We start from the raw sequence: 16824 nt of genomic DNA on the forward strand, positions 1-16824 counted from the left end.
CGTTTAATTGCCAGCCATTCAGGGTGATTAAACGCTCCCACGAAGCTCCTCCTTTGAGCTTCAGAGCATCCCTCCCCCTCGACCCTTCCACTCAGCTTCTTCAGACTAGCCAGCAGCAATTAGCAAACACCTGGTGGAACTGCATGTTTGCTGAGCTTATCATACAAATTACTTCTCAGTGTAACGCTCCTAAAAATGATTGTAAATGGCATAATGAGAAGCACTGAAGGCGAAGTGTTGTACAGAGAAGCTTCTTAAAGAGACCAATTTCAGGGCAAAGTCAAACGTCTTATAAGTTATGTTTGATACGCAGCATTTTTTGAACGACTGAATCTAACATAGTTACTTCACTGTGCTATAAAAAGGCTCTATGTGTCTGGAAAATACATGAATAAAAAGTCCTCCACCACACAGCCCTGTGCAGGAAACACACCACCTTTGTCCTGTTTGTGACCCTGTCCTCAGAGGACATATCCAATGCTTATTTACAGCCTAATCAAGTTCTGTCAGAGTCACCAGCCTTGCTTTTCTGCCACTAAATAACCGTAAAATTTGCTGAATTATGGGCTTTTGAACCTTATGATTCTGTTACCTACCTTATTTCAAGGTTTAAGGTCTGAATCAGTGAAAATAACTTTCATATTTCTTTTTTGATAGATTGATTTTTGCTACGTTCTTTGATCTGAGTGGTCCTTCACTGCTGCCATCAGTCAGGTCATCTGTGTTCACCCACAGCAAAGACCGAGAAACACCCGCACTCTCCCACACCGACGCTGTCCTGATTGTTTGCTCTGCAGAATGGATCTTTCTGATGAAATATGATTTTGTTCCCTTCACTTCATTTACTTTAGTGAAGTGCATGTCTTGGCGGCAGATTCTTTCTGAAATGCCTGGGAGGAATTTCTAATCGCCCAAATTTAATTACATCATCTGAAACTATAAAGAAAAAGTTCTGGCATGATTAAAAATCTATTTGATTTTGCATAAGGAAAGTAGTTTGTGTAATGGTTCATATAATCTCGTCTGTCACTTGGACAGCCTCTAATGCTGCAGCTCTATTAAAGCCTCTTGTCCTTGGTTATACTAAATGGGTCCATTTTGACCCGCCTCTAAAGGCCCAGCCACCAATCAGGTGTTGGGAAACTATGACTCCTTAGTCATCAAACTGTTTTTTTCTTTAATGCTTTCTTGTCCTCGCTTGAGAAAGATTATATGACTAAGTTATATTTTAATATTGTCTTATTATATTTATTAGTTACTGTTTACTTTAATTGGAGCTAAGATGCACCATAAAAGGGCCTGGTTAGTTGGTGTTTCGGTTATAAGGTTTGCTCATTGTAGTAGCATGTTGGAGTACCTTTGTTACATCCATTCTGATTTATTTTTGTAGTCTTTTGTTCATTTTTTTTTTTTTTTTTTTGTCGGTTGAGGCATTTTCACCTTTGATCAATTATTACTTCTGGTTTTGGATGCTGTGCAGATAGAATTATTTTTGCTCTTTTTTACTTTCATGCAGTTGCTACGATGGGTAACTGTTGCAACAAGGTTTTGTTTTTACAGCTGATTAGCATCTCAAAAGCTCACAAAATACCTGAACTCCAACCCAAAAATCCCAGAGGAATAGAAAAGGAGGTTTCATGGGTCCAGAGCAGGACCGAAAAGCAAAGAGAAAACGAGGAAGTTCAAACCATTTCCTCAGCTTTCTAACCATACGGCACGGTAGACATTTAAAGACAAAAGTAAATGGGGTGGATTAGCAGTATTTGCCAACAATCCAGGACATTTTAAAATATCATCATAAGCTTGACAGGCGCGAAACTGTCATCCAACAACAACTTTGAGTCAGAGGTATAAACCAGAGACGTTGCAAGACTGACTTCTGCTGGATATCCTTTCTGTCCACAGCATCACCATCCTCAACAACTCTTTGACAATGCTTGAACGACAGCAATTATAATTATAATTAATTTCCCTTTGGGGTAAATAAAGTATTTGTTCTAAATAAAAAAAGAAAAGGCATTACATTGTGTGAAATGATTTAAGTTATATAAACCAGTCACTCATCGTTATTGCTAAGATTTGGTAGATATTATATTGTTTGTAATATGATGATAATCAGGATTTTCTTTACCTATCCCTCTGTTTTTAGGGACAATCTGATTGACAAGCGTATTGAGAGTGCCGTCTCTCAGATGCAGTCTGTGATTGAGCTGGGAAGAGTGATTAGAGACAGAAAGACCCTTCCTGTCAAGGTACAGCACCATTCACTTGCATTTTACACACCACTAATGGAGATGTAGTCAAACTCCTGTAATCAAGCGGTTAAAGATAAAAAAAAAACAACCTTGATTCATTGTTGACTCAATGATGCAGTTTTTTATTCCTACCGAATCTGAGTAATTCTCCATTGTTGTGTGAGACGAATTGTTACTTGGAGAACAATGTTGATCCTGAACCTGCCTAAAAGTATAAATAAAATAAGCCAGATGTACTGAAAGGATTCAAATATGTTTACTGTCTGAGTTTGCATAAATAAGACAACCTGATAAAACAAAGGTAATTTGGACTTTGAAAGAAAAGAGCTTTTATGCCGACATATAAAATGTACCATCCAATTAGTGGGACAGTGTTGTGGCAGCATCATGCAACAGTTGATGATTTTAAGATGGCTGGAACTGAATGCAAGGTAGATGTGGAAGTGATTACAGAACGCTGAAAAATGCTGTGAAAGTGAGAATCTGTGTATTTCAACATTAATATTTAAAGATGCACTCTGTCCAATCTGACCAAAAATTTCAGTTCAATGAACAAAGCAGGTAGTTGCCCCAAACGGATGTTTATGGGGAATAAATACAAATAAATGTCACAGTCAGATATTTATGTAAGTATAGATTAAATGTATGTATAATTCTCCTTCCGCTTCATAATTAATCACCGCTTTACATTAGTTTATCACATTAAATTCTAGTAAAATATATTTGGTTAAGCTGGTTCATCAGCTATTAACATCTGCTTTTACTTTGTGCGTTTCAGTATCCATTGAAGGAGGTGGTAGTCATCCACCAGGACCCAGAGGCTCTAAAAGACATCCAGTCTTTGGAGAAATACATCCTTGAAGTGAGTAAACGCTGTAAACTTTGAGCACCTCGATGAATTACATCCCTTTCGTCAGCGCTCTTAAACATACAGTTTGAAGAAAACATCCTGAGAACCATGTTCACTTTCCAGAAGCGGTGGAGTAATGATGAACATCAGAGGGAGCGTAACTTTACATGCTGCGTCTGCACTCTGCCATCACTGAAATTTGTAGTCTGTTGAGTGGAGAAGGGAGGACAAAGGGGATGTCTTGGAAAATAGTTATTTAAATACTTAGTGCTGACACACACACTGAGTAGTTTTTTTTATTAAAACATTTGTGGTAATGTGAGTGTTGATGTATTCACTGTATTCAGCAGCAACACTAACTATCGCATCTTTAGTACTTGTCACACATGCTGGTTGTAGAACCACTGTGTGTAGACTGGAGTAAACTGCATTTAATCAAAAGGCTTTTTATTTAGATGTCAGATAAGCTGACTCTAAAAACTGATACTCACCTGTTTTATCAGGATTTTCCAAACCCGCACATCTGCATCACCCTTCACAATAACAATAAATTACCAAAAAGCATCGCTGCAACAAAGCCAACCAGTGTTTTTGTACTTTTTGCTCTAAGTTTAGATCCTTACTTGCGTGTCCCATGACAGACGGAGACAGACACGTTAAAAAGGTGCAGGAGAGCAACATTGCTGAACAAAGTTCAGCCACTAGGTTTATCTGATGAAAGTCTTGCTTTTTAATGAACTGTAGATATCCCAAAAATGCAAATGTCTTCAAACAAATTTTCTTTATAGATTTGTAATTTAAATTCCTGTTTAATTTTCAAACCTTTCATTGATGCTGAAAGTAGGTATATTTTAATCGTCTTCACTCAGTATCAGTGTCCATACTGAAGAGTGTTGTTGTTGGAGCAACACCATCTGGTGTCTCAGGGCCTCTTCTTGCCGTATTTTATAGGTTTCTGACACTGCACATAGTAGGTGCATTTTGTTTAGAAAACTTTTCACATTTCGTTGGCTACAAAATGCAAGACATAGTGTTGCTCTTTTAAATTCTTCATGGCAATTATTGCATTTTCCTTTTATCCTCTGTCCAAAAGCACATTTGTTTGCAGTGTGCCAGCTTTGCGAAGGAAGAGGTCAGGCACAAAATGGCACTTGCTGTTCTTGCATCTGATTTTAGCTTGGCTCAGCTTTCCTTCCCTGACATGCCTGTTGGTGTCTCCACTGATGGCTCCAGTCTCCAGTGAGCTGGAGATGCTCTTTCGAATATCAGATGAGTCACCATTTGTGCTGACAGAAGCCTCGGCTCAGTGTGATGCACCGGTATACTGTAAACTGCCACCGTCGAAGTCATCACACACACAAATCCATATTTATCCCCTAAATAAAAATGTGTTATTTTTGTGAAATGGGTGCCTGGACTGAGTTCTGCCCAGGTTTTTAAACCCACACTGCCTTTAACGCTTCCACTCAGCCCACTGCAGTACTCGCTGTGCTCGCTGTCAGAAAGTTAACAATGCCAGAGCTCAGGCTCAACCCGAACAGGGTGATTGACTGAAAGGAGGAGGGGATGAAGGCCTGTCAGTCTGGTTATATTTAGTATCTCTGTTGCGCCACTGGATACAATTTTATCACAGATTTCTCTTCCTTTTGGCTAAATGGTAAAATATTGACTGAAGAGGATTGACTTATTGGAGTTTTATGCCTCATTTACTGTTTAACTTAATGACCTGTCTTGATCAATTTTGTCTCAACTTTGACCTTTGGGCCCAAGGTAAGATAGATTACTGAGATTTTCATGTTCAGTTCAGTCTTCTCGTGTTTTCTATTAAATTTAGTTGCTTTTATTTGATATAAAAACATTTTTCTCCCGCAGTTTCCTATTTAGTTTTAATTATCTCTGCGGGCATCCCAGGACACAGCGACTCTACATTTTGGGAAGACATAGCCTGTGACTGTTTTTCTCTTATTCCCGCAGGAGCTTAATGTGCGACAGTTGACACTTTCAACCGAAAAGGACAAGTACGGGATCCGCCTGCGAGCCGAGCCCGACCACATGGTGCTGGGCAAGAGATTAAAGGGGGCCTTCAAAGCCGTGACTGCTTCCATCAAGGAGCTCACCAGTGAACAGCTAGAGGCCTTCCAGAAAACAGGTACAACTGGGCAGAAACGCCACTGACTTTTAATGCCATAAATGTTTAAACATTTATGGATGACAAAGTTTTGTCATCCTTTTACACTTCTCTTTCCTGAGCAGAGTGATGAAGATTTGATTGTTTTAAGCTCAAGCTTCCCCAGCTTTTCCAGACCTGAGTTATGTGAAGAAATTGTCTGTTCACATCGAACTCAAAGCAACAACAACAAAAATAAAGAAAGTCCCCAAAATACAAATCTTGGCTAAAATAAAATAACATAGCTAAAATAATGAAACAAAACAAAATGTCCAGGGACTCAGTAGAGTTTACCATCTTTTTCCAAACTACTGCTATGTTATGTGTGTGTGTGTGTGTGTGTGTGTGTGTATATATATATATATATATTTTTTTTTTTTTAATATAAACATTTCAGTGAAAACTTTAGTCTACATCATGTTGTCATCCATTAATAAAATGAATGGGGAATAAAAACAAATGAGGCCTGTTTACCATTTTTATTAATGCAGATAATGAGTTAAAGCCTTTTGATAGAGATAGTTGCCAATGGGGGGTAAAGACCTTATGGCCATTTTGTGGTTTCCAGGGATAACATTTCTCACTTTTACATTCGACTGGCTCTAAAAAGGATTTTTCTTGTTGATATTTTACCATCAAAAACAGATGGGCAGATGCCAAATTCTTTTCTTAATCAGTTGCTTATCAAATAATGAGCATTTTAAGAGCAACAAAGCAGTCGGTGTAAACAACAAATTCTTGCTGTAAGCGTCTGTAACCTGCAGACACACAGAGCCGGTTTATCCCTAGACTGCAATCAGTACCCGAGTTGGGATCAAAGCAGGTCAAGGTATCTTGTCTCACCAATTATAGAAAGACGAGGAGAGCCCCCAGAGTCTCTGGAGAGCAAAACGGCAGAGGTCAGCTGGGCTGTGGGAACTTCAGATTTCCAATCACTTGCATGTTTGAAGTCAGGCCAACTGGAGGGAAAAAACAGGAAGGGATGGACCTCATACGGCATGGAAGAAAATGTTGGCAAGAAGAAACCTAAAGATGGAAATATTTGTAGTTCCACCAAGTCGAAGCACAAGAAAGATTTTTGTTTTTGTTTTTTAGCTTTAAAGTTCATGTAGAAAAACTGAATAATGCCTTATGAACAAAAATGTTTTACTGTATTATTTAAAATACCTAAAGGAAATAAAACTGTTGAAGGTAACTTGCATTCAACTTTTTAAAGAACATTAATTTCACGTTTCATGGCTCTAAAACTTGTCCCAGTCTAGATTTTAGGAGGGCAGCAGTTTCACAAGAATAACCGTCGCTTGGTAGCTATTATTGCCTTACCTGTACTTTTGATCCCATTATGTCTGATAAGATAGAAGAAAAGGGGTCAGTGCAGAAGATTGAAAAGGCAAAGAAGCAGCGAGCGACACGGGAAACCAAAGTGTGGAAATCTCCGATTAGAGAGAAACTGGGAGACTGTTTCATCCAGCCTCCAGGGGTTAACAAGTAAAAAGGACAGAGAATCGTGGCCATGCTTTAAAGGGGAGAACACAGACATTACCAATTGCTGCCATGGGCAAAATGGAGATGTGTTACAGGTAGACAGTTTTCCGCATTGTTTTAAAGCCCAGACTTGTAAGTGAAAAGAATCCTACTGCTTTTCACTTTCAAAATAATAACACTGTGAGTTGATAATCTGATGCAAAGAAAAACTGTTGATGTACTTACTGAAATTAATGAGCAGATCTAAAATTTTAAGATAGTAGTTTTTATTGGAAAGGAATTTTGACCAACATCTGCATTTGTGATTACTGAAAACGAGCCTTTGGGCCTTTTGGAGAGGCGTGGTTGCTCAAATTACATAATGTGGCACTGTGCAGATGTCACAGATTCGTCAAGCATAAACCAAACTTAAGGCTGTGAGAGACAATTATATTTTCATGTAGGACCACTTTAGGTTTTATGGTTTTCCCTCTTTAAAAAAAAGAAAACTGCATGCTGTATTTACTCGAGTTGTTTTTGTGTGGTATGAGAGTTAATTTAATCATTTTACCAATGTGGCCAAAAAAAACAAAACAAAAAAACAAAACAAAAGACTGAATGCATCTCAAAAAGGGGGAAATGCATCTTACAACACTTCATGCACGTTTCGTTCTGCATCTAACTAAAGATTTCTTTCAAACCTAATTGATTCAGGATGGTATTGTGTGTATTATTGGCTTTTGTTCAGCGTTGATTTTGTCTGGTTGAATTTACAGGGTCCATCGTGGTGGACGGCCATGAGCTCCATGAGGAGGACCTGCGGCTGATGTACACTTTTGATCAGACTTCTGACTCTGCTGCACAGTATGAAGCTCACTCTGACGCTCAGGTAGGCTTCTGATTAAAACACGGTATTCATTTTCAGAGTTGATCAGAGTGTCATTTTTATACTCTTGCACTCCTGCCGTCATCTTGTATTGTGACTCATAATGTAACTCATCTAAAAGGCGATGCTGCTGCTCTGCTGCTGCTGCACCTATCTGCCGTTTCTGTAAACGGCTTCAAGTCTCTTTGCCGCGTGCGACGTATGAAATCATTTCATGGCTAAATGGAGACATGCAGTGCGCCTTTTTCCACAGGGCCTTTCTAGTCGGTGCTCCTCCAGCCGCATACACAGCACACAGATGCACCTTAACACCAATGTACTAAACTGACTTTTTAATTCTCCTCTTTATTCACTCATTCACACAAACTATCCTGCTGTCGTCTGTCTGTCTCCTTTTTCTCTCCTATATTTCTCCTTCCTTCCCATGATAAGGAGTCGACATGACTCATTGAACCATATAAGCTCCAACATTTGCTTTCTTTGCTTTAATTTAGTTTCCATACTGAGACTGCTTGAATAACCCATAGATTAATGCTTCCTCTTGTTGTGTCTCCTTTCTAACCTCCTGACATGAAAACCTTTCAATCGCCGAATAAAAAGCAGCCTGGGGAGCTGTTACTAAAATAAACTCAAATCACAAGGTGAATAAAACGTTTTTGCCACTTTCCCGTCTAAAACGGCGAGTTCCTGCAGTTTTGTGCATGAATAAAATTAATTCAGAAACTAAAATTTTAATTCCGCCTCTGCACCAATTTCTGCTCGTTACAGAAACGGCAAAAATTCATAACTCTTAAAGTCAACATTTAAAGGTCAGCACAGTAGGTTTTGTGTCGGTGTTAAGTAACGTTCTCATCCTCTCTTGAATCTTTAGGAGAAATTACAGATTGCAACAGATTAAAAAATAGTTTAATTGATACGTCATTTGCATAAACATGTGTTATTAAAACATTCTGAATGCAGAAACTAAATGTTTTCAATCATCGTACTCTAGCAGCTAGTGTTGAGTAACCCTGGTTTATGAAAACGCAATATTTATCTCGATCCACGGCCGAGTATCTGACACTTTGAAGGCACTCACCACAATTTAAATTGAATCGATGTGTTTATCAACCAAATACAACAGAAAGTGGTTTGTTATAAGATAATTTGGGATGATGCAGCAAAAGAATGCTTGGCTCATATCAACAAGTCAGGTACACACAATTAGAAAATCACTACTCAGCATTTTAAAGGAAATGATTTCCCCTCTATAAAAGTAGTCAGGTTTCAAAGAAGTCTCAAAGAAATCTGAAATCTTTTTTTACTTTATGGAAAATGTGAAGATGGAGACCTGGAAGAGGTAGAAGAAGGCTGGTTGGTTTTAACATTGTTTGGGCAGATTGAGTCATTTACTTTTGAGTGGAACAAGATAATTTGCACTTAAATATGTGTTTATAAGTAACTGAATATTTAATCGTGTCTTTGCTTTCTTTTACTTGACGCTGTAGTCATTGTTTGTCGACTAGATCAGAGGGAAATAAACTGCACTCTCCCGGTGAAAGTGATAAAAAGCCTTTCAGTTTATTTTGGTGCACAGGCAGCAGTCATCTTCCCAAACAGTTAAAGCCAGTATGTTGGAAAATAAAATAACTCCACAGCAGAAATGGCAGCAGAAGGTGTTGATTCATAGCTTTGCAGACTTGATGCAACCAGATTTGCTCCAAAAACACTTGCATTTGATCACAGCTGCTGTACGAATGCTGCACTTTCATCGTACTGCTACGCCTGTCAGGAACAAAACGGTTCATTTTCAGGTATCTACTAGGAACCATCATAGTAATGTCTGTATACATAGTTAATATGTTGAATTTTTGTTTTTAGATTTCACTTTCAATCGTAAAATGAAACTTTTAGAAATTTAAACTGACTGATTTAGCATTAAATCCTGTTTTTAGAATGTATTTTTTGCTAATTATCAATTTAATTAAAGTCTCTTACAGAAAGAGTGAAAGTGGAACAAAAAAAAAATCATGAATAGTGCTTTTTGTATCCAGCATCTCTCTGTCATCAGTTGGGTTAGCTTTGAGGTTTGTGATTGGTTGTGATTGTGTGTTTCTCTTCCTGCCTTTCAGGTGCTCGTGCTGTTGGACGTGACCCCAGACCAGTCCATGGTGGACGAGGGCGTTGCCAGAGAGGTCATCAACCGCATTCAGAAGCTACGCAAGAAGGTGGGGCGTTTATTTCAGGAGCACCACCGGCTCCTCGAACCGGGCTGACACATAACAAACTAGTACTGAATTCTGCGATCCAGTGTTTGATAGCTGGGGTCACAGTTGGAAGGGTCACTGTGTTTCTTTGGAGGCTGAGTAAATCGTAGGACTCTGGAGGTTTTTAGTTTTTTTTTTAAATTAGATCTTTAAATAAAAATATTTATTCAGAACATGACATCCTGTTTTTTCCAAAGAACTTGCCATTCTAATCCTTATTCCTGCAGCTGTACAGTAATAACATCGCTGAAACATTTTATCTAAGTTTTTCTCCACCTTTAATCACCCCTCCCTTCCTCTTTATGTCCCACTCTATTATCAGGGCGGTTTGGAAATCTTTCCACTACAGCGTCACAGTTAGAGGTTTCTCCATCATAAGGCAGGCTTAATAGAAGCTTAATTACAGTCTGGCCCCTTTCAGATTCTCACATTGGGGCTTTTGAAGTGGTGTGGGGAGTAAAGACGGATTAGCCAACAGTGCTGCTTTGTCACAAGAAACGAGCAGTTTTTTCCGTCCCCCTATAGTAGCGTTGTGCGCTGGCGCCCGGCCAGCCTAAATTCCTCCAGTTATTTCAAACAGAGACCTGTCAGGAATTTTCCACCCTGTGGATGGGAATTAATTTTTTAGCAGTTCTGGTACATCTTGTAGTTTGTTGGTGCGTTTGGGCTGTGAAACAGGGGTCAACGTTTCCTTGATCTGACGCACTCCGAGTACGAACTTAATCAGGTGGAGGACCTTGTCCAGGGAAAACCTATAAAACTTTTCCCCCATTGATTGACTGCTGCTTGGTATCTTGCTTCTCCTGCCCTTGAGCTGCACGCTACAGCAGAGGTGTGTTTCCAAGCGCGTGCACTCGCTTCCGTCAGTCAGTGTGTACGCCGGCGTGCAGATGTGCACAGCTGCATACTGTAGATTAGAATGGGATCAATGTGTTTGAATATGTCAAGGTTAGCTGGAGCCGGCAGCAAGTGATGCCAAAGCAGATGGGCTTTCATCCAGCAAAAATGCCCCGGTGTTCCTTTCTGTCTTGATTTGTTCCTGCATTGCTTTCTCCTTTGTATTCCCAAACCTTCGTTTATTTATCTTGTTGGCCGTCCGTTTCGTTTACCCTTGCCTCCTTTCCTTTCAGGCAAATGTTTTCTGCATGAAAAATGATTTGTTTTTAGTACAGTTAGTTGAAGTCCCATTCAGACGGTGCTTTTAGCAGACATATGTCCTTATAATTGCCTTCCCTCATGTTTCTAAACTCAGTGGTAACAATACAAAAACAAAACCTATGCTTTATGTTGTGCTCTTACTTACACACTTTGTAATTTTCCTCACTGTCCTGCATTAGGCACATTTGGTACCATCAGATGACATATTGGTGTACTACCGCTGCCAGCCAGAGGGGGAGTACTTGGGATCTGTGATTGAGGCTCACACTGACTTCATTCTGGCTACCACCAAGGCTCCGCTCCTGCCCTTCCCTGTCCCAAAAACTGCCAGCGTCATCATCGAGGAGAAGACGCAGGTATGGATTCATACTTAAGTAGGGCAACATTTTCCTGATTAATTACTGTTTTTTAAGTGACTATACTGTTTTTTTTTTTTTTTAAATGACTGATTTGATTCCTTTGATTCAGGCTCATTTAATTCTTGAATAGATAAAACCTTTTATTTTGTTACACATCTTTCAACATTTTATTGCAATTTTTTATATCGGTGATGAATTATAGTTGAAAACATCTTTTTTGTTGCTTTAGTTAAACTTTTATTTGGATTTTGCAGCTGAAGGGCTCTGACTTGGAGTTCACAATAGTAAAAGGATCTTCGCTCTCGCAAACGAAACCAAACGGACCAGTTTGTGCATACATTAACCTCAGAGTGAAAGTCGACAACAAAGAACAAGGTAGCATAAAACAAACAAAACGGCTGACGATTCCAAGCAAATTTCAATTCGCTTTTGAATATTTAACATCCCTCTGATTTTCAGCGGCCTTGCATGTATGGCACAATTTCAGTGTGGTGCCTATGTTTGATAATCCAGCGTGGCTGTGCTTTTTGTTCTTCAGAGGGCGTAGTGTTGCTGGAGAATCCCAGAGGGGATAACAGACTAGACTTGGACAAACTGAGGAAAGTGTGCAGCAGCATCTTTGGAATCAATAACACCCAGCTCAGATTCTTCAGCGATCAAAGCGGTGAGAAATGTTTCAGATACTCAAACACATATATATCCTACCTGCATTTCCCATACCATACCTCTTTATTTATGAAGCACTTTGAAAAATAACAGGGCTGGCCACAGTGCTGTACAATAAAATTTAACGGGAAATAAACACTGGCCAGAGAATAAAAAGTACACAAACGCACACAAGTTAAAAACCTTGGTTAAAGAAAAAAAAAGTAGTAAAAACAAGAAATACAACTATAACAAAGAATAAAAGCATTATAAATTCAAACCGTTAGGGTTGTGAACAATCATTCCTCCATTACCATCTCCTTTTAACACTCCCCTCATTTATCTTTATCCGTTAATCATCAGAATCTATAGTGATCAAAGTCCAAATAAATTTATAACCACATCTAAACCCAGGAATGGCACAATTTCAGTGTATTGCCTGTGTTTGATAATCCAGTCAAACACAGGATAATCCAGTCAAACACAGTTATTCAGGGCTAGAGCCCTGAATAACTTATAACACTGTCAGAAATGATACAAAAAAATTTCATAAAATGCCTAATGAATGTTGAGAAAAATTACACTTTTAAGAATAGAAACTAAGGCTGGGTTAGGTTAGGTGAGAGGATAATCCAAATTAAACCACTGAGAAAATCAGACCTTTACTCAGCCCTCGATGTTGGCTGTTAGAGGTTTGAGTCCCATCCTGGCTTTGCTGCATGTCTTCCCCCTTTTCTCACAACCCACTTTCATATATTACAACTGTCAAGAAGAGGCCACTGGAGCTGACAAAACCTGTTTTCAAAAACCCCGGCAAACATAAGTGTGTTTTTGATATTTTATGTGTTAGACCAACAAAGAATGGTTCCTACTTATTGAGCATAGTTTTAAGTTTGGCTGTTCTGTCCCTTTATGAAAATGAAGTGCAACCAATTGTATCCTGAACTCAGTATTAGCAAAGCACTTCACAAATCTGTTCTTATTAATGAGGTGGAGATGCTTTGTGAGGTACAGCTAATCTTCACAAACTACATTTATATTTCTGTGCATAAATAAACAAGAATGCGTATAACAGCTGTGGATCGATTCGTCTTTTCCAATTCAGATAAAACCCACAGGGACATTCCTTTGCTGATATTTCCTTCTCTGTTTTTTGCAGAATTGACCAGCAGCGCGGACCTCCAGGCCTACAGTGGCAAAACGTTGTTGGTGACTTCAGGCCCCTCCCCTCCCGGCGCCGTGCCCACCGCCGACACCCTGCTGTGTCCCTATGTAAACCTGTTACTGTGGAACGCAGTGCCGGCTGGTGAGAAACGCGTTGGGTTTGCTTTTGTTGATGAATAAGGCATGCGTTTTGTAATTATAATCAACAAATCTGTGCGATTATTTGCTAAATGTGTTATTATAATCAGAAGCCATTAGAGCTTTTATTTATTTATTATATTACATAACTTACGGCTGAATAAGAGCTGATAGTTTCTTCCTGATTCATTTTCCCAGTGACTCAACACTTTAATGTAAGCTCTTATGCTTTGGAAAGCTTTGGCAAGGTTGAGATGTTTTATTAAAGGTGCCACATTCATATTTTAAACATCTCCTGACTTTAAAATGATACTTTGACATTTTTTGGTTTTCTGACTTGCTCTGGATCTCAGGAACTTTGGAAGATTGATGCTCTTTGATTTCAGTTGCAGAAGCAGCTAAAACAAATCTATATTTTTGTCCCTGCACAGTTCTGTCAGAGCTGTTGGCGAAGTAACGTTAGAAAGATAAAACTGTGTAAATACATCAGTGGCATCTATGTTTTTATTCATCACCTCAAAATCCTCCAGTTATTCATTTCAGTTTATTAATAAACTGTAACTTTGAACAGGTTTTTACAAAAGGTGTCCAGCTACTATGCAGCTAATAAAATACAGTCTTTGAATGTAAATATGCAAGTTTTCATTCTTTTCTCCATGTTTAGTCCCTTTCACTGTTTCTCTTGGTCTTTCTTTCCCACTGATTTGGTTGATTACAAATTTGTGACTGTGGTGTGTTACTCACATCGCGCTTTCTCTCTGGTTTAGAGTGCCAGGCTGGAGATGCTGGCACCCTCTTGCTGGTGAACCCAGTTGGTCGGAATGAGCTCGACCACTCCGGTCTGCTCTCTGAGGCTGCCAAGCTTTTCGGCCTCCGCGGCAGACGCATCAAACTCTACCTGGACCACCATCTTACCAGTGGTAATGTTCAAAGCAAAATTAACAATGACCATAAAACAAAACTCAACTATTTTTAGGGAGACGACAACATTCAATGGTGACTGCAGCTGTTTTACGTGGAGTTAGTTGTAGCAGCAGTTTCTTGGTGCGTTTTCTAGATTGTAAATGTTCCTCAGTAACTTGTAATGCTCTTGCACAAAATACTGGAATGCATATTGTGCATTTTGTTTGTCTTAGCTCTAAAATATCTCACACAGTTGAGCAGCAGAATGCTCACAGTGCAGTGGACACAGCCATTTTCAACAGCCTATACTTTTAAACTTTAAATTTTGCTCACATTCTGATTATGCTGCATTATTTTAGGCTGCAACAACTTTTTTGTCTGCGAGCTTAAACTTCACTTCCAAATTAAAATCAGCAAAAGAAAAGGACCTGCGGAGTCTGAATTATATCTAGTGGACTAAAGTTCCATCTTCTGAATTATTAAAGTTAGTTGAATACATTTATTTAAAACATCGCAGCAGGAGCTGCACGTGTTTTACTAAGTAAAGATTGAAGGAAAGCACCTATTCATAATCAACATTTACCTCACTTCAGTCACTAGATGTGACTTTTTAATCTCACCTGTCGGAGAGGCTCTATCCGTCAAGCTGAATGTTGCATTGCCAAGAAAAGTGTGTTTTTATGATACTTGGAACATAACAGCCAACAAATATTCTATGTGAAATTGTCATTTAAGGCTTCCTTTCAACAAATGCTGATCATATTTTCCAAACGTATTGTGCAGCACTACATGCTAATAATGCATGATCTAAAGCTATTTTTCAATTTAAACTTTGGAAATTGTAAAGCATTTTTAAGAGATCATGTCATGTTACATTGTCTTGAAAGTAGGGCTGAGTGATAAATCAATTTTAATTTTAATCAATTAATCCAATTTTCTGCTTGTAAAGTTTACTTTATTTTATTTTATTTTTTTTATTCAAACTTTGAATTCAGGTCATTTGCCAGAAGGAATGACTGAAATAAAAAAAATTTTTTGAAAATATTTTATTTCATTTGTATTTTTCTTTTTTTCGAACAAAAGATAATTTTCTTTTTTATTAATATTGAAAATTGGATTTTGTATGGGTAAAAAAGATCTTTTATTTTTGACCCATCTCGCCAAGTCCTACAAAAACAACAATGTTTCCAAGTATGAATGTAATATATGGATATTTGTTCTTTTTTTTTTTTTCCAGAACTGCCTGCTGAATCATCGGTAAAATCTCTCCACACCAAAACTCTGTTTGTGAGAGTTTTTCCAACCACCGCTGAAGCATAGACCAACCCAAGCCACTTAAAGGACATTTGTCTTTGAAATGATCCCTTTAGCTGAGTTTTCTAACCCCCCCAATGATGCAAAAGAAGTAAATTACAGTTTAAAATGTGTAGATCCTTTTTTTTTATTGCTTTGAAAAACCCGATTCAAACGAGGTTTATCTGTCAAATTCACTCAACAGCTTGACTTCAAAAACACGTCCATGTTTTAAAAGATGTTTAAATGTGTTAAACAGCGTTCTGAATATATGTGTTGATGAACCATTCGGGTGTAGATTTTTGTCCTTGACCACAGGACATCTTATTAGACTCTCACATTCATCCGCCAGCCGAGTGACTCACAGATGCTGGATCTGCTTCTGGTGGGCCAACAGTTTACACGCTTCACTTGAGGATCAACCCACCACAACGTCTGCATGACTGTTCCTACTTACAGGGGAATAAACTCTGCATAGATCATCCGCTGCTGACAGAAGCTGTCATCACCAACTGGAAACAGTTTGGAGCAAAGTGAGAAACTCTGAAATTACAATGTCAAAGGTTCATTCGTGCCATATTAGAATATTTCTTTTTTCCTCAGTAACTCATTTGAGGAAAGGTTCCAGGAAATGGTCTAACTCGATTAACTGTCACTGTTACCGATGGCTGATTTTCTTTATTATGGTAATGATGCAGGTTACTTTGCTTCATGGCTTATTTGCAGTGTGCTTAGTCCACAGTAATTATATTTTGGCACATAATTGCGAAAGGAATTTGGGCCATTGTGAATTTAACAGATAAACCTATTGTGCTCGTTACAGAGGGAGTTCTCAGACAATGAAGGGGGTATTTAAAGGGTGAAATGGATTTTGGGGGCTGCTGTACTTCAGGGACACAAAGGGTTCTGTCATTTAAAAAAAAGAAGAAGCAACGAATGGATAATGTAATATTTTAAGCGACAAGAAGAATAAATCAAAGGTGACTAAGAATCTACATGTTCTTTTCTTTCTGTTCTCAGACTTCCTAATGGCAGAGGGAGACACAATGTGTGGGACTCTGCAGTCTGACTTCATTGCAGTCTTATAAAAATGGGTCTCACTTTTATTATTTAGGCTGGGACGTTTTGACCGACTTTGATTTAGTTTAGCAGCAAGGTCAGAGAACAAATACAATAAAGTGGATTATAGGAGCTCACAGCAGTACAGAAAAAATATGAATATGAGATTTGGGGAAGTACTTTGCTTTCTTGACTTGAATTAAATGCGAAAACGCTCACATTTATTCCTCAGTAATG

The 16824-nt window shown here is 38.6% G+C and overlaps 1 protein-coding gene across 1 annotated transcript in view; it reads left to right on the top strand.

The window, feature by feature from the left end:
* The window catches only part of iars1 (isoleucyl-tRNA synthetase 1), a 49384-nt gene extending 32933 nt beyond the window's left edge, over nt 1-16451 (top strand). The window contains exons 24-34 of the mRNA XM_007549261.2: nt 2150-2252; nt 3034-3117; nt 5080-5254; nt 7513-7625; nt 9734-9829; nt 11206-11382; nt 11640-11760; nt 11924-12049; nt 13190-13336; nt 14100-14252; nt 15473-16451. Of these exons, the coding sequence (XP_007549323.1) occupies nt 2150-2252; nt 3034-3117; nt 5080-5254; nt 7513-7625; nt 9734-9829; nt 11206-11382; nt 11640-11760; nt 11924-12049; nt 13190-13336; nt 14100-14252; nt 15473-15555 (1378 nt within the window). The 3' untranslated portion in view covers nt 15556-16451. The remainder of the gene's footprint in view (nt 1-2149; nt 2253-3033; nt 3118-5079; nt 5255-7512; nt 7626-9733; nt 9830-11205; nt 11383-11639; nt 11761-11923; nt 12050-13189; nt 13337-14099; nt 14253-15472) is intronic.
* The last annotated feature ends 373 nt before the right edge of the window (nt 16452-16824 follow it).

Source organism: Poecilia formosa, unplaced genomic scaffold, assembly GCF_000485575.1.
Source record: "Poecilia formosa unplaced genomic scaffold, Poecilia_formosa-5.1.2 Scaffold2, whole genome shotgun sequence".
Classification (NCBI taxonomy): Eukaryota; Metazoa; Chordata; class Actinopteri; order Cyprinodontiformes; family Poeciliidae; genus Poecilia; species Poecilia formosa.